Source organism: Lontra canadensis, unplaced genomic scaffold, assembly GCF_010015895.1.
Source record: "Lontra canadensis isolate GAN:19392208 unplaced genomic scaffold, GSC_riverotter_1.0 scaffold3, whole genome shotgun sequence".
Classification (NCBI taxonomy): domain Eukaryota; kingdom Metazoa; phylum Chordata; class Mammalia; order Carnivora; family Mustelidae; genus Lontra; species Lontra canadensis.
This window is the reverse complement of record NW_022630997.1, coordinates 39,309,504-39,322,884: the sequence shown is the minus strand read 5'-3', so window position 1 is coordinate 39,322,884 and position 13,381 is coordinate 39,309,504. Positions and strand designations below refer to the sequence as shown.

Genomic DNA, 13,381 nt, shown 5'->3' with positions numbered 1-13,381 from the left:
CAGCACGTGGCCTGGCATACCACTCTACCATATACAAGGATGTCAGGACTCCCTCGGCCCTGGGAGCCTCGACGGGTCACTGTCCCACAGGCACCCCATGCTGGCACTGCCTTCCACACCAGCACAGGTCAATCAGCAAGTTCTTCGCAGGAATAAACGCACAAGAGCGAATTGCTCTTCCCGTTCCCCCACCCCCTCGCTGCCAGTGTGCATTAACTCCCTCTGGTGAAAGTTTAGTTCATCCAGCCCTGGGCACTGAGAAGGAGAGAGACCAGGTGGCAATATGGTCACCAGCCAGTGTGGCAGGTGCTTTCAAGAGGAAGGGGTGAAGCACAGAAAAAAGGACTGCCTTTTGTCTCTCGTGCTACCGAAAATGCGAAAATAAGGTGAGACCCACACTTGAAGACATCCAAGTCTTCACGTGGAAACACAGCCTCTTCTGCCCTTAGTGGAGGACCCGCAACCCAGCCCCTCAGTGTGCGTGCTAGAGCTTTCTGTAACATCACCCAGGAGCCATCAGTAAAATACCACAAAGTCCACACTGTGGACAAGGACAAGGAAGGCCTCAGGAATCTGCTGCATGTCAGCGTTGCCGGCTGCCGGCTGCCAGCTGCCAGACCTTGACCGGTTCTTTACCATCCCTGACCTTGTGGGTGACCAAGAAGACTGCCCTCAAGGTGCTGTGCAGTGGACTCGGGGAAATCATGGCAGTTCGTGGCTTATAGTTTTTGTTGGTTATTTGAATTCACAATTGCTACAGGAGACCTTAGTTTAAGTGCAAGATTCTGTTCTGGGAGAAATAATGATCCTTCGAATTAATCAGCTTTCTGAGGAAGCCCTGGACTGCACCAGTCAATATAGGCTTACAGATTTCGAACACGCTTTTCCAGAACATAGGACACAATCTGGCACTGGAGGAATGAGATACAGGTTAAAAAGACAAGGTTTAAAAAAATAAAAGAAGAAAGAAATCCACATTCATCTTAACCCAGTTGTATTTTAGAAACGATCTAAGCTCACTAAAAGCAATTTTATGGTAGACTTGGCTTGTTCTACTTGTTCCCTCTCCTTCCTCCCTGCGACCCAAGCCAATGTATAGCTTTGACCCAGATATTAAGATACGCATTTCCATGCATCTTTGTGTTAATAGAGTATTTGATTTGCTGTCACATTAATTTCCATTTATATTTATTTAAAGAGGGGGACTACCACTAGACTCTACTATCACCAGCCTGCACGCCATTACCAGAAACGCAATGAGTTAACAGAACAGGAAGGGAGGCCTTCCCTGGCAGGACGACCTATCCATCACCACATACAAGGTCACACTGGGAAGAAAACATCAGCCGGACGGACGCACAAGAACCACAGGGCACACAACACAAGACGGGGATGATACCACAGACAGCACAGACACGGAACTCCGTGTGTCGGGGTCCAACTTACAGGCACGGAAACTGGTGGAGCAATCATTAACAGAGACAGAAGAAAGTGGGAAGGTTCTCTCAAGGGTGTCCATGTTAGCACGCACACGGCCTGACATGCATGAGCAGTCACGCTCAGAGCGTCCGCAATCAAAACAACATGCCCGTCTCATTCTCTTGTAGATGGACATCTTGGCTATCACCATGTGGTTGGATGGAGGAGAGGAAGAGCGGTAGTTAATGGCAAGGTCACACACAGCAAGGCAGCTAGAAGGGAGCTAAAGGGATTTAACACAGGTCTTAGTTCACATTAACAGTCTTGACCCAGAAAAAAAAAATGCAGAGTGACTGCTGGTAACAGTTTGGTTGTACATCAAAAAAAGTAGCGAAAATATAAATTGCCTTTACCATCCCCCCAAGGCTGTTGTGTATCATTTTTCTCCCCTAGGTAAAGTGGGTGACTACAGGAAGCAGGCATGGCTGATTACAATCCGGTTCTTGGATGAGAAGAAGAGCATGTTAGAGACAGCAAAAATGTAACCAACATTTTTCCCCTGGCGCAATTAATACAGGAGGTCAAAATCTACACACAGCCAATCAATTAATTGCTTATTTGGTACAATAAATGGTTTTTGCAAGATGCAAAATATCTAATATGCAGGCTTTCTAATTTCCATCCATTTCTGGGCATTAGGCAGAGCCTAGGACAAGCTTTCATCAAATTAGATGTGAAACGATTACATGTTAATATGGAATCTGAGGATGCCTCTGCTGAACTTCCCCAGAGTGAGTTTACATGATGCCTACAGGAATTTAAATTTACTCTTGACAGAACAAATATCCAAATCTGTCCATATAAGAAATGCAGCTACTCAAGGCTAACGCTGCGTATTTGACATTAAAGGCAGTTCACAAATAAGAAATCACCAAAAGCATATGAGATGTTGGTCTATTGGAATGCATTTAGCTACTCATGGGTGTATTTTCTGCTTAAAGCTGGGAGAATCGGAAAATCGCATCTGCTTTTCTCTCCTCACCCACTGAACATTCAGAAAGCCATCGGGCTCTCGGTTAATCATAATTTTTTCTTATACAGAAAATACTGGCTGAAATAGATTAGCGATTATAAAACATGAAGTCAGAGATTAGGTCCCATGTCAAATATCTTAACTTATATTTGCAGGTAGCATTTAATAGCTCTTCGAAAGCTGCTATCATAGGTTCTGGCCTGCCTGGGGATCCAGCTTGCATGCTGACCCCCAAACCCTGCTGGACATCACTGTAGCGGTTCTCAAGACACTTCACCCTTATCCTTCAAGCCAATTTATATTTCAGTCCGAGGAGCTTTTTGTGCCTCATTTTGATGCTACAACAGGCAAACGTGTTTGCTCATCACTTAGCATGAACCAGCCTGCTTCTCTCACAGGATGGGAGAAGAACTTCTATTTATTTCAAGCATCATTGCCAAAGAGTAAGCCTGAACTGGAGAGGTGTTACTCCTGGCGCCCACACCTTCCATTTTAAAAGTCATTTTTTCCCCCTCTTTCTTTTTCTTTGTGGAGAATGGTTGTACTCTTACTTTAAAATACGGCTTGTGGTTTTGCCCTCTTTGAATGTTACAGTCACCAGGAAGAGGGGTTTAAATCTCTCAAATGGGTCAAGTCCTGTTCTAAGACCTTTATGACTTGCCATACAGTATATTTGTCAAGCAGGGGTAACGTTATGATTGTGAAGAACAGGCACTGGGGGAGATGAATGAGAGATCCGTTCCTGTAAACTTGGCTCCCATTTTTAGTGACATGTTCTTTTAGCATCCTAGCGAACTGGTTGTTCAAATCACCATCATGCTCCCCAGCCCTCTTCCATGCGTGGTACATCATTCCTGAGCTGAGCTGAGCTTTTACCGAAAAAAAAAAAAGGAGAGAGAGAGAAAAGAAAAAAAAAAAAAAAGAAAGAAAGAAAGAAAAGAAAAGTTCCACTATAGCATTTGAATTGGAAGACTTCAGAAGGCATAGCATGAATGCACAGACACCCCAAACAGTAGGAGTTCAAGTCAAGAAAGAAGAAAAAGTCTTCAGCTAAAGACACAAAAGTAAAATTATTTTACACACATCCAGATACGATGGACAACTGGTAGACTGCTTGCTTATTTGGGGGGCTGGTTCTTTTACTGGAAATATTGATTTGTCATTTACACAGAGGTGGGAAACAAAGATAATTTTTTTGTTTCACTATAAATAAATTGTTTTGAAAAAAATTTAATCAAATGCTGTAGCAGAAGAGAAGCCCATCAAACTCTGAAATGCTATGCTTCTCATTAGCAACAGTCCCTGGTTTTCATTTCCATACTGCCATTTTGGGTTCATATACAATAATAGAATCTGACACATTTATAGGGAAAGAGAGTTCTTCTATATATACCGTCTTTAAGGACAAGGGGAGGGAGGATGAGGCGGAATAACTTTGAAACGATTCTGTGAGAGGTAAGCCCATCATAATGGGTGATTTTAAACCTCGTACTTGATAAGGGCTTCAGGAGGAAACGCAACTTCAACCCAGGGCCTCTCAGGAACTGTTTGCAACGGTTATTGCTGGCTGTTCTGGAGACCATGCATTGTTCTAAAATTTCATATTGTTAGCATGCAGGAACAAGCTGAAACTGGTAATCGAAGCAGCAAAAAACCATTTGCTATAAGAAGATTAAATGTTAATTATAAGCAGTCACATTCCAAAGCAGCATATGCATAAAAAAGCAAACATGCTATTACTCGTCATTCCTCCCCAGTGATCATTTTTACACTCACACCAAATACAAAATAGAAATCTCAAAAGACAAACAAGCACCACCACACACAAAAAAATAAAACCAGCAAGAATGACCAATGAGAGGCTCAAAGACAAGACAGAAACAGTTAAAAAATGATTGAGCCCCACATGTTGACAAACCTTTGTGAATTACAATGGCTAGACCAAGGTGCCACCGACTGGGAGGGTGGCTCTCTCGCTCTACTTCTGGAATAGTCCATTTTCATCGACAGCCCCCACCCCCAAGATGTCTTCACCTATACACTTCTGGGCCCACCCTCTTAACAGGTAAGGCCGATCTGACCTCCCTTCTGGTGGAGTGATTCATCAGGCTTGACGGATATACCTCCCAGCCAGGAAGAGCCCTCCTCCAGGCCATTAAATGAGTCACCAACAAGCACTTGAACTACACACGTTTGAGGATTTGCCTGCATGGTAGTAGCTGTTCCATAGGATGTGAACACTGTGTGTAAAATTACACTTTCAAGTTGTAAAATAAAATTTTATCAAAATTAAGTCGTGGCTCTCCTGACTTAGAAGATACCACCCCTTGTCCCCTTCAACTGTCTCTGGCTTCCTAATCCTCCTGTTTTGTTTTAGCGAATCACAGATATTCACAATCACTGGTGTTTTATTTCCATTTCTCCGTGACTGTTTCCTTTGCAAGAGCTGATGTAGGTTAGAAGGTTAATTTCAGATATCAGAGTGCCACTTAAAACTCCCGAGGTTAGGTTTCAAAGAGCAACTTTAAAAGTTTCAGTATTTATTTAAACCAGAGCTAAATTTCTTAATCTACTTCCTGGACACATAAAGTGCCCTCTCACCTTTGGTGTTTGCTGATTTTCTTTTCCACACAGCCACCTAACACTCTCTTCCCAAATCCCAAGCCTCGGAAAAGGGAAGTTTCCCCAGGATTCCAATGCACATGTAGATGCAAAGTAGATCTAGAAGGACCTCTAGTGGATCTGCATGGAAGAGCAGCTAGCCAACGGACTGAACTAGCTGGCCTTTCTCTGCAAGGGAGCAGGAAGGGGACCCTGTGTGCCTCCAAGAATTGACATCTTTGCAGTGTCATTTCAGTCCAGCGGTTCTGGACATACACAGCAGACGTTAGGGGGCAGTGGGGACAAAGCAGTGAATTCTAGGAGTTGGTTCAAGAGTGGCGACTTGCAAACACATTGGCTCTACCACGGCTGGTAGACAGGGCCCACTTCAGCGGCAGCTGGCTGGGTCTCCTCGAAGCCCTGCTGCAGCTTCCTGAGACGGGAAACAGACAAGAGCATGTCTCTGGTAGGCATGACTACTGTAGCTACTTGTCATTCCGTATTAGGGCTTTTGGAACTTTATGCCTAATTAATTGGTCCTATAGGCCAACTTACTGAGGGAAAGCAGAAATATAAGCCTCTGGGGACTCCGTTTTCTCTTTGGCCCACACCACCACGTTCTTGTTCTTGGACCGGCGCCACCGATTCCAAGAGGTTATGTGGTTGCCAAGAATGAGACCCTGGATCTCACCTTCCTCTGAAGAACTTTGTCTCGGCCCTCTTACAATTTGAGAAAAAGCTTTCATGTGCTTTCCTTCACCAAAATGGAGTGGCTATTCCTCCAATATTTCCATTATGACTTCCTAGTGCTATTTGTAGAGATAAAAATGAGAGTGTTGCCCTAATGGACATCATCAAGGCTATCCGTTTACTCCTAAGTGTTTAAAAATGGGGGATTTCTCAGACCTACTCTCGGACCACTTTTCCTGTGTTTTCGAGGGTCATGATCATGAGAAAAGAAACCTGTAGAGAAGTGGCTGGTGGAGATGTGGCTCAGTTACTGCTCCTTCCTTGCGTCAAATGGACAATGAGCTGTCACGCTCAGGATCACTGCCGGTTAGCCCTTCTGAGCCAAGCCTGGAACGAAGAGGGAGTTGGACTCCATCCTGTGCTCAGCACCATCTGCCTCCCGCATCAGCAACCAAATTGCCAACCAATTTCCAACGGCAGAATCTTAATTTCCAGGGTGGGCTGGAAGGGGCAGGGAAAGTAGCGCTGGACTGAGAGGTTCAGGTGGAGTTTTCCAACCGCTGGAGAAAGTTTTCTAGATTTGAATAGAGCAAATTCAAAGGAAGACTAGTGTGGAGGAAGAAAATACCCACTGCTTTCAGCTCACAGGTACTTCTTAGATCACAATGACATGTTTAAAATCAATCCCAGTGGAGGAAGGATGAATTCCAAGCCTGAACCCTGAAGCTGCTCTTCACAGGCTCAGAAGCAACTAAAACTAGAACTAGAAGCATCCACGGAATGAAAATGTCCACCGAGGCAGAGGGGAGATGCTTTCGTCTGACGTGAGGCTGGGAATCGGCGAGCGTTCTTTCCAGTCCTGTAAATGAGGAATGATGTCTTCACTTAGTAAAATTCCTCCTATTAGTTTGTGCAGGGAGAAGAAAGATCTTCTGGGTGGTTTTCCAAGAACAGAAAGAGGGAGAAGAGAAAGCTAGTTAATGTCAGTGGCACGAAGTACACAGAACTCATCGATCCCGCCCTCAACAGCACACCGTGGCTGTGCAAGGCAGAGGCATTTGGCACCAGAGTTGTTTGGTGATTGACATCCCCTTTTCTGTCTGATTCCGAAGGATCATGAGGTAAAGTAGGCGCCTTTGCAGGTATGAGAGTGGCACATGCCCTCGAGCCATCCTTCCAGGTGTTCAGCAGATAAAGGGAGCCACAGAGTCCATTTTGGCGGCCTTGTGTGACAGACTGAAGACGTCATTGATTTCTTTTGTCTGTACATTAAGCATTCTAGAGCCTCAAACTCAGAAGACTAGCCAGAACCAGATGACCCCCTCGCACAGCGCCAAGGCAATCAGAGTTCTGAGTGCTGAGATATCTCCGGATGCCAGGACCGCTGGACTGAACCAATCGGTCGGCTGGGTGTCGTGTTCAGTGAAGTCTCACGGACGTGAGTACAGACCCGACGACACTCACCGCTGGTGCCACCGAGGGCAGCGCTGCTCGGAGTCACCCACAGAAACACTGGCCCTGAAATGGCCACATCTTGTCGGGTGAGAGGGGCCCTACTCTGTGAGTAAGTTAGGGGCTCAGAGACTTACATTCACTCGTTCCGACTTCTACCTAGCTCACTAATGAAATGGAACACTGTCCTTAAGCCAACGTTTCCACCTGAAACCAGTAAACGGATCTTCCAAAAAGCCTGACTAACACCCACAGCAGAACTGGGTATGTCCTAGTGGGTACTGATTGGAAGGGGAACTTTGTTTTAAAAGCAAGGGAACTTCATAGACTGTAGGAAATAATTACCACTGTGGAAATACTTGTGTCCAGTAAGGGGGCTTAAGATACTGACAATCCCAAAGTCTGGTATCCAATTAATTCTCTAGCAAGCACTTTCTCACATAGAGAGGTATGAATATTGTATTAAATACATCGCTCTCTCTATAAAATATTTCTATGCTTATATATAAAAATGTTCATTTTTACATATAAAGTACTGGTACGTATCATATATATATTGCAACCCAGGAATATATATGTAGCATATGTGTTTCCTTCAGGATACGAATTCAAGCTCAGTAGCAGAGACCAGGTCTGATTTATCAAAGGCAAGCATGACAATGACCCCCAGTTGACGAGGCATCTACAGCTAGAGTGGTAATTACCTCAGCCTACTCAGCGTCCCCTAAAGGTCCCGAGACAAGGCCTTCAAGAGAAACACTGTGGTCAAGGTCTTATTTTCAAATGGAAAAATAAGACAGCGCCAGAAGCTGGCAAGAGGCTGTGGGATGGGAAGATGAACGGAGGTGTGGAGAGGGGGTCCCTGATCTGGGGAGGGGGTCTCTAGCTCCAGGGTCCTCTGCAGACCATGTTGGATGAGGGAACTGGGGCATGATGTCACTGCTACATGCAACATAAATACCAAAAGAAAAAAAGAAACTGAAACTGTACAGAAAATAAAAGAAGTATCTCTTCTAGAGAAAGACAGGGGGAACTGGACTCCGGGCTACTGGGAACCCGTTTTACTCACAATATATCACTACCAGTGTGCAGTTAAAATAGAGTAGGGGCCGTATTCCAAGGCAGCAAAGAGAAAAAAAAATAAATCAAAAATATGTCAATGATTAGAAGTTCAAGAAAATTCCTTCAAACACATCAATTCAGACATGACTTGTCCCCTGGGAGTCCACCCTTTGGCAAACTTTTACAGGCTGGGGGAAAAAATGTAAATCATTAGACCAGGTTTGTTATACAGAAGAAGAAAATGGGTAAATAGTAGATTCTGAGAACTTGCTCCTTGGCCAGACAGCTGAATTTGACTCTCTTCCTTGATGGAATGCTATGAAGAAATGGAAAGAAATGCAAAAGTTAAACTATACTACCACAGAATTTCCAGAAATGGAATGTCCACACTCGGTATTTCTCCAGATAGTATGGCATGAAATGTTCAAGGCAAATGGGGAGGTGAGGGTGGGGTTGGAAGGGGGAAGAGCTAGGTTGGAAGGGGAGGGTTAGGAAGCTGTGGATAAAGACCAATGACTGTCACCAGCTCTGACCTCATGGAGGTGGATCATTCTAGAGTGAATTATTAACACCTGGCCTAAGAGGTTTGGACCAATGACTGTGTGGGTCAGCTGCCCTCTCCAACCTAGGGCACTGGGCAGTGTGTAATCAAAGGCACAGGAACTTCCCCCCCCCTCCCCCGCCAATGCATCATTCACAGTTCTAGCTCCTTCTAATGAAAGTTTCTTTGCAACAAAAAGCTATCTTCCCCAATTTCCTGACTTGCCTGGTATGCATGGGGAGGTTCATGTTTAATCATTCACTTTATTCTGACTGCCCCTTACACGTACACATCTGCATCCTGCCCTCTGGAACACAGGCTGTTATGGCCTTTTAATTAGAAAGAACAATATTTGGACAATTTTGATTGTTATCAAACATTAACCTCACAGCCAGAGGCCTCTATGAGATGAAGAGTCCAAGAGGGAAGGGGGTACAGGGAGCCAGGGGCAAGACCCCCATCATGCCGGCTCCGCTTTGGGAGGCAGTCCTTCCATGCCAACCCATGCCATGCATGGGGAGAGAGCACACACGTCACCAGCTGAACCAGCTCTAAGGAGAATGAAGAGAATATGATTATTTCAAACAATTGTGTGCCTCTCCCTCCAGGATGAATTTAAAGTCAACTGCTGTTTGCTTGCCTGGAACCAGGGTGCCAAAATATTCTAGAGTCCAAATCCTCATTTCTAGGGACCTAAAAGCTTTCTGCTGAGTTCCATTGCAATGCCTGGTGGGGAACATCCAGTATCAGAGACATTTTCTCCCCATCATTCCACCTTCTACCCTTGCCTTTCTAGAGTCTGTTCTCTGCCACGTCACCATGGAGGTCATCTGATACAGGAATTGATGATGTTGTGTCCTTGCTCAAATCTCCCAGTGGCTATATCAATTATAGGACTAAAACCCAAGGTTTCTCATCATAGCCTCTGACTTCCTGTATGACCTCATCTCATTCCACTCCTTCCCCATTCCCACCAGCCCCCCGGCCTGCCTGCCTTCCTTCCTTCCTTCCTTCCTTCCAACACTTCAAACTTTTTCCTGCCTCTTGACCTTTGCCCTTGCTACCAACCTGGACAAAGTCTCAGCTTCAATGTCACCTTCTAAGGGAGGCCTTCTAGACCTTTATGGCTAAAGCAGCATCCTGACAATTTCCCCATACCCTGTCTCCTCTCTCTTCATGACATTTACTCTATGTGCATTTAATGGTTTGTATGATCATTGTTTGTCTCCATTCATTAAAGTGAAGACTTCAGAAGAACACTGATGTTATCTGGTTCACCCCTCCATCCCTGGCACCAAGAATCTACCTGGCACAAAGAAAGCACTCAGAAATATGTGGATGGCTAGTCAATAAGTGAATTTCAGTGGTACTCCATGGGACCAGGTTCTGTGGCACATGTCTGGTCATGGATAATTGGCCCCAACACTCTCCTGCATTTCCCAACCCCCTCCACTACGAGAGTTTCCTTACAAAGGAGTTGACCCTTCTGTATTTGTTACTCTCGTTGACTTTCACCTTGGGATACAGTGTTCCTCTGACGGAAATGATCTGGGGGATGCCTGGTTATCTGAGCTGTGTTTCTGTGTGCACGGCCAACCAAGCAGGGCTGGGATGGACGTCCTGGTGAGGAGGACCTTTGGCGTCAATGAGTTTAGGGGATCAGAAGTAGAGTGGATTTGTTCTGGGCCTTACACACCCTTAGATGCTCCCCTTAGGTTGTCAGAATCAGAGAATTCTTAGACCTCAAGAACTTAGTGTCTCTTTGGCTGAGACCTCAATAAATACTCATCTTAGTAAGGTGTCAGAGCTGGGGGGGAACGGGGCCGTGCGTGTAGAGTCAGTGGAGAAAGCAAAACAATGGACCTAAGCTGCCCCAAACTTGGGAACCAGCCTCGGAGGATTTCTACAGAAACTCTTCTGGACCAAGAGCGCTCCCATGGGTATTTGCCTAAGAGATCGAGTATCTTTGTGCTGCACCAGAGCGATATTTATATCTTAACTGGTTTTTCATTACTGTGACCCCTTTAGGAATGCAGTGAAAAAAGCCCTAACTTTGGTTGGCATATCCCAGGAATAGTGCTCTTCTATCCGGTTTCTGCTTGTGAAAAAGTATTTTATGGGACGATCTTTCATAACTATGATTCTACTCTTCAGACCCAACGTCATTGCCTTGCCCTTCTCTCTTGCAAAAATCATCAGAACACTGAGTGCACAGCATGGAAAGGCCTTTGGGTGAGGCTGAAGCCCTGTGTGTTGGGTCTGTGTGACTCTTAGCAATCTCATCCTCCCACTAAACTTGGAGACTTAGTTTCCTCTTTTTGTAAAATGGAATTAATGACATCCCCTGACAATTACCCAGAATTAGGGTGAGGATCAAAGACAATAATGATCATAAATAAGGCTCTGAAAACACTAAATCACCATAGGAAGGAAGGCATCATTATTATTGTTTTCTTTAGGGTCGTGAACAATTTCTATTAGGCAATACAACATAATGGCCTCAAGAGGCATGGCTTTCTCGAGGCATGCCCACTCTAAGTCCTGGTTTCTTGGGAGCTCATGATCCAACGTTCCTGACTTACCATATCTTTCTCAAGAGGTCCCATTGACAAGCTGCTTTGGAAGAGATTTGAGATGGGATATGCCAGAAGCTACTGAGCCCAATCTAGTCTACCCCAAGGAGCAATGGTGTTTGAGGTTGGTTACTGGAGCAATGGCAAATAAAGCTGATTGGTGATGCCCAAGTTCTCTTCCTGGGCCAGTCTGAAGAAACTACAAGGGAAAATTCTGGATCTTGGTATCAAACCTTACAGCAGTCCCAAATGGAAGAAGAGTCAGCTCCCATTAGGGAGACAGCATCCTCAGACTCAGTTTCCCTTTCAGCCCTACAGCAGCCATCTTCACACTTGGTGGTCCCACATCCACTGGAAATCACTATGTAAAAGTACTTCCTCCTCCATGGTCTTAGCTGCCCTCCTTTTCATACACCGCATTGACCACATTCAAGTGGACACAACCACCTGGGCCTCCCCTCAGGGTTCAGAGGTGGGGATTAGGCACCAGGTTCACTCAAAGGTGTTGATGGTGGTGATTTTCCATCCTCTGCTCTAATAAAGCAAGGACAAGCATTTTTTTCATGTCTCTTTAAACTGCTGGGTGAAACATAAACATATTCAAGAAACCTCTTGATGTTTAGTGTTTCTTTAATAGGAAAAGGAGAAGGGAAACAAATTTGGGGAAAGGGAAAGGAGGGGAGGGGGAAAGAAACACTACTTACGCCGTTTGCAGCCGCATTTTTTTATTCTTTTGGGATCTGTGATGTCATCGTGACAGGCCTTGCAGTAAAAAAATGCCCTGGAGAAAGAGAATGGAAAAACTGACACATTTCATAATCCGCCCGAATGAAACGAGCACCACATTTCCTCCACCGTGGTGCCAAATTAATGAAACACGCCGGCACTAATTTCCTTTCATCTTTTGAAAGGTTTAGACGTTTACAGACGGAAATGTTTGTTGCAAGACCTTTCATTTCAAACACAGGATTCTGCAATTTGAGTTAGTGCTTCTTTTAATAAACTTTCCTTTGAAAAGGAACTGGGGGAATGGCTGCTGATGGGACACCCTGGGTCTGCTTGTCTTTCATTGTTGAGCACAGCATCCAGTGCTGCTCATGAGAACATGCGGGCAATCAGCCCCAGGCCCTTGGTGGGGAAGTTGAATCCATCTCCGAAACCCTCGCTGTCTGGTCAGGTATTTATGGAAGGGGCCGTAAGGAGAAAGTTCTGCTATCAAATAAAAACTTAAGACTTATCACTCAGAAAACACATTTCTTTTCAAAATGAGAGAGGTTAAGGACACAGGTGGACAGGCAAAGACAAAAGCTGTGAGTCAAAGGTGTCCTCTGTCAAATTTCTTCTGGCAGTTCACAGCCCACGTTTGCTCCCATACTGGAAGAACCAACTCCCATACTCTCCGGCCCTGAGAACATGTTTTCTTCTCATGGTAGAGCACAGCTCAGCTGAGCATCGCAATGGGGTGGGCAGAGGGCACTCTAGGGTTGGGTACCCAATGAAAGCAACAAATAAGAAAATCCCCTTGACTCACTTAAGTATCAAGGTGTGATTACCAATCACATTGGCTGTGTCAAAGATACTTTGGATGAGACAAAACAAGATCATTCAAGCACAGAATGCAAAGGACCTAGAAGAACAGCATTGAAGGCCTAGATCCTTTCAGGACAGGGGATTACTGGGATAAAATTTCACTGGAACAACCTCACAAGCTCTGGATATGGGGACCAACAAAGTCCTTGGTTTCACCATTCCCAATGTAAAATTGAATGCCAGGGATAAACATGGTCTTCCCTTGACCAAGACTATAAAAAAAAGAAACACAATTCTTGACCATTCTATTCCTAGTTTCCTTTTTATGTTTTCACAGAACTTGCACATGATTGGCACCAGGTGCAAACCAATGTTAAGACTTTGGGATCTGGGGGGCTGCCTGGGTGGCTCAGTGAGTTAAGCCTCTGCCTTTAGCTCGGGTCATGATCTCGGGGTCCTGGGATCGAGTCCCGCATCAGG

The 13,381-nt window shown here is 45.1% G+C and overlaps 1 protein-coding gene across 35 annotated transcripts in view; it reads right to left on the bottom strand.

Moving 5' to 3' along the window:
• KCNMA1 (potassium calcium-activated channel subfamily M alpha 1) overlaps positions 1–13,381 on the bottom strand; it is a 717,583-nt gene that overhangs the window by 118,058 nt on the left and 586,144 nt on the right. For 16 of the 35 annotated variants that reach the window (XM_032839077.1, XM_032839086.1, XM_032839104.1 and 13 more), the window contains 2 exons: positions 12,076–12,152; positions 8,265–8,273 (listed from right to left, as the gene is read on the bottom strand). In XM_032839077.1, coding sequence (XP_032694968.1) covers positions 8,265–8,273; positions 12,076–12,152 — 86 coding nt within the window. Of the gene's footprint in view, positions 1–1,446; positions 1,621–8,264; positions 8,274–12,075; positions 12,153–13,381 lie in introns of all 35 variants that reach the window. The other 19 variants (XM_032839095.1, XM_032839123.1, XM_032839133.1 and 16 more) reach the window with 3 other exon arrangements.